This window comes from Alexandromys fortis, unplaced genomic scaffold, assembly GCF_014885135.2.
Source record: "Alexandromys fortis isolate MF-2015 unplaced genomic scaffold, M_Fortis_MF-2015_v1.1 scaffold_26, whole genome shotgun sequence".
In the NCBI taxonomy this organism is placed as follows: domain Eukaryota; kingdom Metazoa; phylum Chordata; class Mammalia; order Rodentia; family Cricetidae; genus Alexandromys; species Alexandromys fortis.
Window position 1 is genome coordinate 14,194,555 of NW_026067894.1, and position 12,527 is coordinate 14,207,081.

Genomic DNA, 12,527 nt, shown 5'->3' on the forward strand with positions numbered 1-12,527 from the left:
CATCCGCACTGGAGCACTGGGAGCACGGGTGACCCCTTCTCATTCCTGCCCAATTTCATTAATGTGTAAACACCTCTGAGTGTGTGCTTCCAATTCAGACTCTGGAGATGCTGCAGCCTCGTGCAGTCATGGTAAAAAGGACTCTTGGGAACTTGTGCCTCAGGGAGTCTCAGCTAGCACTTGGTGCAACAGAGCTTCCAGCTGTGTTCACAGTCTTGGGAAGTCTGCAGACACTACTGATACCCCCAAAGGCCTAGGAGAACCCGGACCCCATTCAGAAGACAGAATTCCATCAGTGTCTCAGGTACCATTTTAATTGAGGTTCTCCCTTCACCTTGAGGAAGGGTGGAAGACAGGGATTGTTTCCAGGCACACGCCCCTTCTGCCCCAAGGTAAACAGCCTGAGCTCCCCACAACAGAAGCATGCTCTCCTTCCCCTGAGAATCCACCCCTGAGTGTTGGGGCATGGGAAAAACTCAAGAGAGCCAGGGAGATTCTGAATTCTTTCCAGTGTAAAGACTAGAACTAGACATGGAGGTGTCCCTCCTTATGGCAACAACAAACCCCACCTTTCCCAGTTGAGGCCAAGCCCCTCCCCAGGAAGCCTGAGAGCAGCTTCCCCAGGGTTCCTCCCTGCAGTGATCCCAGGGAAGACCAGAAGCCTGCACAGTCATAGAGACAGCCATTCAACAGACACGGTCTCCTCTTCGTGGGCCCCTACTGCTGCAGCTGTACAGCCATGAAGGACCAGCCAGTACGTGTGTGGCTGTGGGGTGCAGAAGGGGCCAGAGTGAGCAGCAAAGCAAATCAGATGTATGTTCCGAAGCTGGATCGACATGGTGGCAGGGCATGTCATAGCCCTGCGGACCACAGGGACCTGGGCCCTCCATTAATTCTTCTCCGGACGGTTTCTGTTCAGGACTGCTTTGGGGGCAAATTCCAGTTTGTCCTTAAGGCTCACCACCTGAGTGTGGTCCTTGCCTAGCAGCTCATCCAGCTTTCGGTCCTCTCGACGCTCCAAGATGCTCTTCTCCTCTTCCACGGGCTGAGGGCCCTTTCCCCTGATGAACCATTCCAGGTGGTAGCCCACAGCCCCAACCACAAAGGCCACGGGAAAGGTGACATAGGGAGCATAGGTGCGCACCACGGTCCAAAGCACAGGCCACATGACATCTGCAGAAGAAAAGAGAGGTTACAGAGAAACAGGCACCCCCTCCCCCAGCAGATGTGGACAGCCCATGGGGCACTCGACTGACCAGGCGGCCTGGCACTAATAACTGAACAGCCACCCCACAAACAGCAAGTGGCCACTGTGCTCTATGCAATGGCTGGGTCCCTGAAATACTCTAGGAAATTGTGCAAGATCTGATGGTTAAGGAAGGGGGTAAAATCTCCATGAACTCTGCTGTGCTCCTGTGTGCAGACGGTCCCCACAAGTGTGGGTTCACCCAATGGAATTTCACACCTGGTGTGACCTCAGGTCCCCCCTCCAGTCTGTCAACATTTCCGGAAGGGAAAAAGAAGTCTTTTCTCTGCTCCGGGAAACTTCTCACTCACACACACACACACACACACACACACACACACACACACACACACCCATTCTGAATTTGGCTCTGATTATGAGAAGTAGTTCCTCTCCTTGGGTGAAGTACGAGGGGCTTATTTAACAGTCAAAAACTATGATCCATTACCTAACTACCCTGGATTGCAGATAGAGAAGGGTTTTAAGCCTATTCTGGACTTGGCTTTTCTAAGGACAGCAACCTCTATTAAAAAAAACCTTGTCCAGCCTGGGTGGTGGCGCACGCCTTTAATCCCAGCACACAGGAGGCAGAGGCAGGCGGATCTCTGTGAGTTCAAGGCAGGCCTGGTCTACAAGAGCTAGTTCCAGGACAGGAACCAAAAATGCTACGGAGAAACCCTGTCTCAAAAATCCAAAAAAAAAAAAAAAATTTTTTTTAATTAAAAATAAAAAAACCTGGTCCAAACACCCTCAAAATCTACTCCTGCCAACCATCCTCACATCCTCGCACGCGCACAGTGAGCTCCTGAAGATCTCACAAATGAACACAGTACTCCAGATGCCCTAGAGCCCCAGTACTTCAAAGTCCCTGTGGAAATCGCTGTAAAATAAAGCTAACAAATATTGTGGAGCTGCCCCTAGGGCTTCTGCAATGAGATACCAAAGTAATACACAAACCCACTCACTCAAACGGCCCCTTAGTCACAAATGATCACCACTATTAAATTACTATTTATACCATTATTTACTTGCTACCACACTCATAAAAGGCCATTGGTAATGAACTCATAATGCTAGCCGCCATCTACCGAGCCCTTATTCCAAGCTGGGCCCAGGGCTGAGCACTTCACACACACGCTGATCTCTGATCCTCCTACTCACGCCTTAGCCGTGTGTCGTCGACTTCCCCAACACTGCTGTCTCTCCACCCCAGGGGGACATCCAAACCTCATGGAGGATTAGATGTCTCTCCCTTTCTCCCTCTGGTTCTCATTCTCTTTGGAGGGGCCTGAGACTACACGTGGACCACCAGGCCGAAGGACTGCAGCAGACTCACACTTCTCTTCACGGTCCTTTGACTTGACCCCAGGCCCTGTGCTCCCTGGTAGCTCCCTAGTCATCACCTGACCCTCACAATACCTCTGTGATGTAGGAATTACTCGCCCAGATTCCTGTCTAAGGCCACAGTGGCTCAAAGACACTATGCTAGCAAAGTCACTCCAAGTGACCAGCCCACTGGTTTTGAGGCCAAGCCCGGGCTTTTTCTGGCAGAACACGCTGCAGATGTGTGCACGGTGTCTGTTCAAACCGTAGACATGGGAAGGGCCTCCTGCAGTTCTTCATTAGCTCAGCTCTTCATCACACAGGAAGACTTCCTTTCTCGTGTGCTCTAGGGTGGCACCAAAAGATTCACAAAATCTTACAATGTACATATTAACAAAGAGGGACGCCCCGAAGAATACCAAACCCAATACCTCTCCATCTTTTGAAGATTTTAAAATCTTTTTAAATTTTCTGTCTTTTTAAGTTTTTGGTTATTATTAAGACCGGTTCTTGCGTCACCCGGACTGGCCTGAAACCCTCAGTGTGGTTGAGGATGACTTTGAACTGCTGATCCTCCTGTTTCCAGTTCTCAAGGGCTTACAATTACAGGTGCAAGTTCTTCATACTGTTGCTACATGGCAACTCTCCATTCGGTTTTCCGATGTGTCTTAAGTACCAGTCTACAACTATTATCCTCTTATATATAAAGCACAAGTTCTGTATGGTCCTGCTCGTATTCCGGTCATCCACGTATGCAACACAGCCATTTTCTCTGTAACGGGTATTGTGTGGGTTTATCCTATTTATCTACATCTCTCAAAACACCCTGAAGCTCCGTGAGGCCAGGGATGTCCGGATGGGACTATGCTGTACGCCTCTTACCCCCTGCTAACTTCCCTCCCTGTTAAAGAGCTCAAAAAAAAAAAAAAAAAAAAAGTTTGTTGAGCGAATGAATGACAAGCCGCATACTCAAGTGGCTAACGTGAGACTTAAGGCAGTCTCTCACCCACAATCACAAAGGGGCAGGAAGACGATCACAAGCAGCTAGCCTTCATGAAGTCGTCCCTAGGGGATCAAAACGTTAAGTAGCAGAAACGTCTCGCAAATACTGACGCCTATTCCCAGCCCAGCACGCCGCGGAGCCTGCCAACGAGTCCAGGTACAGGTCAACTGGGCCGCCCGGAAACCTGTCCTTGCGCCTGGTCCCACCGGAAGTTAACACTCCAAATTCGAGAACAGTCAGAAGAGGTCCGAGGAGGTGGAAGAAATCAGCCTTGACAGCTACCCCAGTCAAGTCGGGGGATGAGAGCGCCAGAGGTCAGGGTCATCAGCTCCCGGTCCCCTGTCCCGTTACACCGGAGGCGTGGCCTCGTCACCCTCTGGCGGACAAGTTCTGACTGCAGCCCACACTCGGCCACGGAGACCATCCCTCCCTCAGCTAGGAGGGCACGGCCAGGAGCCGTCCCGCAGGACTCACCTGCGGCCCAGCCGGCACGCCCCGGACCGGCCCCGCGCTGCTCCCGCTAGCCCGGAGCCACACGCTCGGACGTCGCCGGTCCCAGTGGCCCGCGGGGCGTCGCCCGAGACCCGCCCACTGGCGTCCGGGCGCTCTCGGAGTGTAGCGATTGGCTGAGCTCGGGTCAAGCGACAAGAGGAAGAAAGCCAAGCATCCGCCTCTCTGTTGGGATGAACGGAGGTGGGATAGCGTCCCCTGGCGGCTAGGAGGCTCCCCAGCGACGTTGCTTCGAGCTTTTCTAATGAAGGAAAGTGAAAAGTTACGCGTTCATTGATCCATGTGAGGTTAATTAGGCATCTTCTGAGACCTAGGTCGGGTGGTACCGAAACAGAAAACCCAACCCTTGATCTCCAGAAACTCCTATTAGCAAAGGAAAATCTACTGCTTTCAAACCTCTTTCAGGCTGTGTGTCTTTGGGAACGTTATTAATTAGTCTGTCTGAGCCTCATCTCTTCTGCATAGTGTTAACACCACCCGTTTTCGCTGGGATGCTGTGAAGGTTAGACAATATCACGCATGCCAAGTACTGTGTGCCACGCACACCGCAATCCGGGAACTAGATGGTAGCTATGGCGAGTCTACAAAGAGCTGAAAGAGAGTGGAGCTTTTGTACAAGACCCTCTGATACAAGCATCCACTCTCCTCCAGGCCTCCACTCTCCCTGAACAGACATAAATGTATCCCATACAGAAAAAAGCCTCATTCCCAATGCCCAAACATGGTCCCGCCCTCCCGGCACTGAACTCAATCTGACAAGCCTCCCTATCATTAGTAACACATACTAAAAATCAACTTTCTGAGCCTGCACCTTTTCATGTTCTTTCAGCCACCATTCCTTAACAAGTTAGCTGTGAGTCGTGTTTCAAGGTCATGGGTGCTTTCGCAGGAAGCTGCCAGACTGCATTGTCAAGTTAGACATTCTTCCCATTTTATATCAAAGAACCCAAAGCTCGGCCTGAGAGTGGAGATGGGGAGAAAGAAGCTGCCAGAAATTAGCAACCGTACTTAGCAGAACTTGATTACTTGTACACTAAAAATGTAGAGAAGCAAGTTCAGAATTGTTTAGAAGACAGGCTGGTGTTTAGTCAGCCATTCTACACAAAGGCATTGGAAATACAAAATAGCCCTCAGGAGTTCTCTGGCTGAAGAAGAAACAGGTAGGCTCACAAGATGTTAGCGATCTAAGAGAGGACACCATCAGAAGAGTCGGTGGATGCTCCCTGGGAGGACAGATGCTCAAGCTGTCTGTATCTCAGCAATGACTAGACGCTCCCTCCAGCACAACTGGAGTGAGTGCATTAGTCCCAACTTATGATGAAATAACTTGGGAGATCAGGACCCTCAAGACCAAGCTTGACTACATACCAAGATTCTCTATTAATGGGGGGGGGCGCGGAAGGGGAGCTGGGCATCGTGGCACACGCCTTTAATTCTAGTACTCCAGAGGCAGAAGCAGGAAGATCTCTGTGAGTTTGAAGCCAGCCTGGTCTACTTAGTACTTCCAGATCCACCAGAACTTCACGCTGAGATCCTGTCTAAAAAATTAAAATTGGGGGGCTGGAGAGATGGCTCAGAGGTTAAGAGCATTGCCTGCTCTTCCAAAGGTCCTGAGTTTCAATTCCCAGCAACCACATGGTGGCTCACAACCATCTGTAATGAGGTCTGGTGCCCTCTTCTGGCCTGAAGGCATAAACACAGACAGAATATTGTGTACATAATAAATAAATATTTTTTAAAAATTAAAATAAAAAAACACACCAAACTTTGAGCTTAGTTGTGGATTCAGATCCCAACTCTGTGGCCTGCTAATCTGAACAAAGATATGTATAACCTTTACAAAAGGATTTTAATTAAGTATATGTGTACATGGGGGTGGGAAGAGTATGTGCACATGAACACGGGCGGCTGTGGAGGTCAGAAAAAGGTGTCAGATCCCCCTGGAGCTGAAGTTACCACAGGTGGTTAGCTGTCAGATAGAGGTACCAGGAATCAAACTTGGAACAACTGTAAGAGCAGTATGTACTCTAACCACTGAACCATCTCTACAGACCTATGTGTATTTTTAAAAAGATCATAAGGGGGGCTGGAGAGATGGCTCAGTGGTTAAGAGCATTGCCTGCTCTTCCAAAGGTCCTGAGTTCAATTCCCAGCAACCACATGGTGGCTCACAACCTTCCGTAATGGGGTCTGGTGCCCTCTTCTGGCCTGCAGGCATACACACAGACAGAACACTGTATACATAATAAATAAATAAAATATTTTAAAAAATAAAAAAATAAAAAGACCATAAGAACATACCCTTGGGCTGGCCAGATGGCTCAGCAGGTAGAGGTATCTGCCACCAAGCTGATGGCCTGAGCTAATCCTCAGGATCCACGTGGTATCCTCTGACCTCCCCCACGGGGGTTGTGGCGTGTGACCCCTCCACACACACAGACACATGTTAAAACATCCTCTAGGGTTGTTGTTTCAAACCATCTCCATGTGCAGAAAGTGCCATAGTTCTTGACGTCTCCTCGACAAGTGTTGGTAGCGCCTCTTGACATGTTAAGTATCCCCCCGATACACGCTTCTTTCTGCGATGTTCATTCCGAGCAATCCTCGTTCATTAACAGAAAATCCTGTGTAATATCTTCAGGTTTGCTCTTTTCATCACTCCGCGGATCCAGCCTGCAGCATTATGCTTCTTAACAAGCCCTCAGAATCAACACCATTATCTCTTACCTGGACCGTATTAGTGGCTCCTCACCCTCCCACTGGCCCTCCACTCTGTGTCTATTCCTTTGGCCAAAGGACCATTCAAAGACTTAAATCAATGGAATCTCTGGGTTAGCCCACGGATCTCTTTCGGCCAAGTCATCCAACCCTGTGCTGGTTTGTCATCTTTCTGTAGCTTGCTTTTCCAATCATTCCCAACACAGCTGTCCTTCTGAGCCTCTGCCCACACCGGTCCCTTGGAAGTGTCCTCCTGTTCCGTTTCTCCTATGCAAAATTCCAATGCATCCCGCGAGACAGTTCCCAAGGCTTTCCCAAACTCCCTGTGCTTCCAAAAGATATTTGTTCCTGCTGAAAAATCACATTGAAATCTAATTATCATTGTTTGTGCCTGCTGAAAAAAATACATTGAAATCTAATTACCATTGTAACCAGGCAAAGAGGCTGGAGCATCTTTAAAAACCAATTAGGCCACAAGGACTCCAAATCTATGGGGAGATTGCAAAAGGGTGTTTGTCTACCTCACCCCTCTTCTTCCCCTTGCTTTCCAGCATGGGGAGCGGTTCAGCAGGAAGACCTTCGCCACCATATGCAAGCGGGTTTGTTGTCTGCTCTGTGGTTAGGTGGGTCTCATACAATCCAGACTGGTCCTCGGCTCTCCAGCTGGGATGACAGGTGTGTGCTGGTATCTGTTTGTGTTTGCTGGGTCTTTTGAGGCAGTCAATTTATTTTGTTGTTCTTTTCAATTTAATTTTATTCAAAATTATGAATGTTTTGCCTATATGTGCCTCAGTGTGCCGCATGCATGCCTGGTGCTCAGGGAGGTCAGAAGAGGGTGTCAGGAAGCCCTGGACCTGGAGTTACAGTTATGAGCTGTCATGTGGGTGCTGGGAACCGAATCTGGCTCCTCTAGAAGAGCAGCCAGTGCTCTTAACAGCTGAACCATCTCTTCGGAGCTCTTTTGAGTCAGTCTTGCTATGTGGCCTAAACTGTCCTTGGACTCCCTGCAATCTTCTCCCCCCGCGCCTCCCCCCCCCCCGCCTGCAAAGTGCTGGAATCACAACTGTGCTGCGCCTCACCACATTCAGTTACCATCACCATCATCATCATCATCATCATCTTATTACCAGTATTATTGTATTTGTGCTGGTAATTTTTTTATATTATTTTATGTGTATGAGTCTTTTGCCTGAATGTGCACACGTGCATGCCTGGTGCCTAAGGAGGCCAGAAGAGGGAATCAGACCTTCTTGGAACAGGAGTTAAAGACAGCTGTGAGCTGCCATGTGGATGCTGGGAATCAAACCCCAGTTCTCTGCAAGAACAAGTGCCCTGAACCACTGAACCAACTCTCCAGCCCAACCAGATATTTATTGTTGAGTTAGGATGGTGGCTAGGCTGGCCATGAACAAGGCTCAAATGATCCACCTGTCCAGACTCTCAAGTAGGCAGAGTTACAGGTACACAGTATTGTGCCCTGCTTTAGGAATGTTTTATTTTATTTTATTTTTTATTTTGCTTTGTTTAAGACAGTCTCACTGGGCAAGGTGGCAGGCACACCTTTAATCCCACCACTTGGGGAGGCAGAGGCAGGTGGGACCACTGTGAGTTCATGGCCAGAATGTCTTTAAAAATGAGTTTCATCTATAGCTTCAAACTCACTGTGTGATCACAGATAACCTCAAGCTTCTGCTCCTCCTACCTCCACTTTCCAAGCGCTGGATTATAGGTATGCAATATCACACCTGGCTTTTTTTTCCATCCAGAAATAAGACCTCCCAGCCTCCAGTATCCAGAACCAGCCTTCTGTTGTACCTGTATGTGGTAGGTACTGAGTTTCTCTGAGAGCAGGACCCTCTTCAGACTACGGCTTGCAGCTCCTGTGCCTGGTTACAATCAGGCTGAGAGCCACTTGCTGCTGTAGAACATTAATAAAAGATGTGTTTATGCTGTGTAACACTTGTTCAACAATGCAAAGGTGTGGTCATTCTTTTCTGTTGCATTTGTTTAACCCTGTGAAGCTGTGTTCCTTGGCCTGTCTAAAACACCTGATAGGTCTAGCAAAGAAGTGAACAGCCAATAGCAAGGCAGGAGAAAGGCAGAGAGCATAAATAGGAGAAATCTGGGAAAGGGGGATCAAGGAACAAGAAAAGGAGAAGAGGAGGACTCTAGGGGTCAGCCACTCGGCTACACAGCAAGTCACAGAGTAAGAAATAAAGGTGTACAAAAATAGAGGATAAGAGCCCAGAGGCAAAAGGGAGACAGGCTACTTCACGTTAAGAAAAGCTGGCTAGAAATAAGTCAAACTAAGCGGGGCATTTACAAGATTTGTGATTTATTTGGGAACCGGGTGGTGGGCCCCAAAGAGGAAAAAAAACCCTACAACTTGTACACAAGGAACACCTCTTTTTTATACCTACGCCACTGGACCAACACCAAGCGACTACCCCACATTCTCAGCTCCGAATGATTGATTGATTGGTTTTGAGGCAAGGCCTTTCTATTTAGCTCTGTCTGACCTGGAGCTTGCTAAGTAGACCAGGATGGCCTCAAACTCATAGAGATCTGTCTGCCTCTGCCTCCCAAGTCTTGGGACTAAAGGAGTACCACCACATTTGGCTCCTAGCGAAATTTTAAGCAAGATGGCAGGACCTATTGGTATTGCCATGTTTCCTGCATCTACTCCCTTCTACTACGACTTCAAGAGACCTAGCCCGCTTCTAAGTGAAAGCAAAGACCCCCCCCCCAACACAGTGTAACCGAATCCCGTATAATGCGGCCTCTGCATCTTCCTGGCCTTGGGATTAGGGGAGAGGAGTTTAAGTGTGTCTCCTTATCTGAAAATCATAATACTTGCTACACCGGACTGTGCTGATCAGTCAAAATTCACTCACATCCCAGTTTAGGATAAAAAAAAAAAAACTCTCAAGAGAAGGAAGGTTAGCCCAGGCCCCGTCGGGATAGCCTAAAGAAAACAGACAACCTCCAGTCCCAGCGTCCCCACACCTGGCTGTGTCAGAATCACCTGCAGCACTTGGTGAAGCCCCATAGAGGGTGGTGGAGTGACCGTTCAGCAGTTCAGAGCACTGGCTGCTCTTCCAGAGGACCTGGGTTCAATTCCCAGCACCCACATGGCGGCTCACAACTGTCCAAACTGCACTTTCCAAGGGATCGGGACTATCTTCTGGACTCTGAGGCACACATATGACACACACACACATGCATACAGGCAAACACTCATACACATAAAAATTTAAAAAGACAGAAACTAAGGTTTGGGTAAAAAGTGGGTAAGGATAACAGATAAAGTGACTGACATGCAAGGATAGGGACCCATGTTTGGATCCCCAGAACTCACACATAAAAAGTCTAGTGTTGTAGTGGGTGCCTGTAATCTCAATACGGGGTGCGAGTGGGGTGGGGTGGGTAAAGATAGAAGGGGCCCTGGGGGCTGGTAGCCCGCCGTTAGAGCAGAATAAATAAACTCCAGGTTCAGTAAGCCTGGATCTCAAAAAAATAAGACAGAGAATGACTAGAGACACACATCTTCAACTGCTAGCTTACGTGCGAGCACACACACACACACATTTTAAAAAGACCTCAGGGCTACTCCATGGTGTCTGCCAATGGCAAACATTTGTTGAACAAACGAATAAGAATTGGCTGGTCCAGTGTGGCCCAAAGCAACAGCCCCAGGAGACTATAAAGAGGGAGGCCTTTTTGTGGGGGCTGCTGTCAAGTTCCTTCCGAGTTGGGAATACTGTAGATCTATAAGTCTCATGAATTGGCATTAGACCTGGCCGTGCCCACTACTTTGTGATTCCGGAGAGCCCAGCTTAGCCTCCCTGGGCGTCAGCCCCTCCCTGTGGAGCACGCATCCCTTGGCCGACCCTCCGGAGGCATTCAGTAGATCCTCTCCACGCCTCCTAACTCAACTTAGTTTCTCAGTGAAGTTTCGTCCTTATAACCCCCTCTGCAAAGAGTCCCATCTACAGGAGTCATCTGAGAAAATGGCAGCGTGAAAATGGTGTTTGTTGCAGCTGACTGGATGGGACTGGGGCAAGAAATAGTAAAAGCTTACGTCCATTCATTGATTTCTAACAATAATCCTCACTGCACATGTGCTGTGTGCCAAGTACTGAATCCGGCGCTTCCCTTTCTGGAGGGTCTAGGAGGCCCTGGATTGACAGAGGAGGGGCGAACGGGTTCCTTCCCTTCCCTTCACGCCCCAGCAGGATCCCTCCAGGAAGGCACAGGTCCATAGCCTGACTACCAGAATCCCTGTCTCCCAACTAATCCTTCCCAGAAAGGTCCCCCACAAAAAGAACACTCAAGTTCCTGGCTCCTTCTCTTCCTCTTCCCCAACCCCCCCACCTTACCCAAGCCCCCACAGAGGTGGTCTCTTCTGGAGAGAGTTGGCTCCGGTGCAGTTCTGCGGTTTTATTTTTCCTGGGATAGTCAAAGGGATGTGGGAACAGCCACAGGTGTGGTGAGGGAAAGCCCCTGTCTCCCCTCCCCAGATGAGGGAAAGAGGAGAGGCCCAGGCGCCCTGGTCCTGGGTTGGTCCAGCCACTGTGGTCCCTGGGCCCTGTGGGCGGAGGGCTAAGGATGGGAGCCCTGGGAAGGTGGGGCGGGCTCCTAGGCGGGGTTCGGGATTCTTCATAAAAAGCCACGAAGCTTGATCCCCACGAAGCCCAGCCCCGCGGGGTGTGGGAGAGACGCAGAGCCCAGATGGGGGACCCGGCCCGGCCTGGCCCATAGGGGTGTGGGGGGTGTAAAATAATGGCAGAGATGGTGCTCATGGAGGGGAAAAGGTGAGGACAAAGCGTCGGACCAGGAAGATGGGAGTTCCTAGTGAGGGGCGCTGGGCGGAGAGGCATGGCCCTCAGCCTAGCCCGGGCACCTTTGCGTGGGATCAGGAAGGTAAAAAACCCACGAAAGTGCGGCGGGCAGGAGCCGGGGCGTGCGGTGCCGGCAGGGCGGGCGCACGGAGCAGCCCGCGTTCACAGTGACCTCGACGCTGGGTGTACAGTACGGGTAGAAAACTGCGGGCCCGGGGCCGGGTTGGACGGCCCGGGCGGGTCACAGCCTGGTCTGGGCCTCGGGGATGTAGATCTCGATGCTGTCCGCGCTCTCGGTAGCCGAACTGTGGCGGAACGAGGCGGCGCGCTTGGCCGCCAGGAGCCGCTTGCGCGCTTCCTGCCGCTGCCGGTCCACGGAGTCCAGGGAGCGCTCCTTCACCGGCACGCCCCGCCCCCGCGAGGGCTTCTTTGGTATGGGCGGAGGGACCTTCTTCTCCTCCTGTCGGGAGAAGGCGCGTGGGGCTGAGCTGGGCGGCAGGGGACCACTGCAGCATCCTGATTCTCGCCCCACACGCCCATCCCCGCTCCCCGAGGGATAGCATTCGCGTGGATCGCTCCGGGAATTGGCCCCGGGACCCGACGCTGCAGGTGCACGTGTTTCAACAAGGTCAAAGCCGGTCAAAGCCCCTTTACAGGTCTCCGATGTGACGGAGCTGGGCGCCCCCTGGTGGAGCCGCTCTCAACAGCTAGCACCTACGTGCAGGCTGAGAAGTGAGAGGAGCGTTGCTAGGGCTCCAAGGGCCTCCCCAGTCTCACCCATCTCAGACATAAGTCTATCAATAAGAGGGCTGAAACTGCCTTAAAAATCTGCCTCCACTCTCCACACTGCCGCTGACCGGAGGTGGCGAAAGCAGCAGCGGTGTGA

The 12,527-nt window shown here is 50.7% G+C and overlaps 2 protein-coding genes across 3 annotated transcripts in view; both read right to left on the reverse strand.

Annotated features, from left to right (window-relative positions):
• Window positions 1-292: 292 nt before the first annotated feature.
• Smim12 (small integral membrane protein 12) lies at window positions 293-4,193 on the reverse strand. 2 transcript variants are annotated; one of them, XM_050153410.1, is made up of 2 exons: window positions 4,047-4,193; window positions 293-1,173 (listed from the first exon to the last, which is right to left on the reverse strand). In XM_050153410.1, exon 2 carries the CDS (start codon window positions 1,166-1,168, stop codon window positions 890-892), a length of 279 nt encoding a protein of 92 aa, XP_050009367.1. In that variant the 5' UTR covers window positions 1,169-1,173; window positions 4,047-4,193; the 3' UTR covers window positions 293-889. The 2 variants fall into 2 exon arrangements, with proteins under 2 accessions (XP_050009367.1, XP_050009376.1); XM_050153419.1 differs by lacking the exon at window positions 4,047-4,193 and adding an exon at window positions 2,666-3,408.
• Window positions 4,194-11,882: 7,689 nt separating this feature from the next.
• The window catches only part of Dlgap3 (DLG associated protein 3), a 38,671-nt gene continuing 38,026 nt past the window's right edge, over window positions 11,883-12,527 (reverse strand). Inside the window, exon 10 of the mRNA XM_050153299.1 lies at window positions 11,883-12,101. Coding sequence (XP_050009256.1) covers window positions 11,883-12,101 — 219 coding nt within the window. The remainder of the gene's footprint in view (window positions 12,102-12,527) is intronic.

What these genes read in the sequence shown, in the direction of transcription:
- Smim12 (XM_050153410.1), bottom strand. Translation starts at nt 1,168, where the DNA reads ATGTGGCCTGTGCTTTGGACCGTGGTGCGCACCTATGCTCCCTATGTC.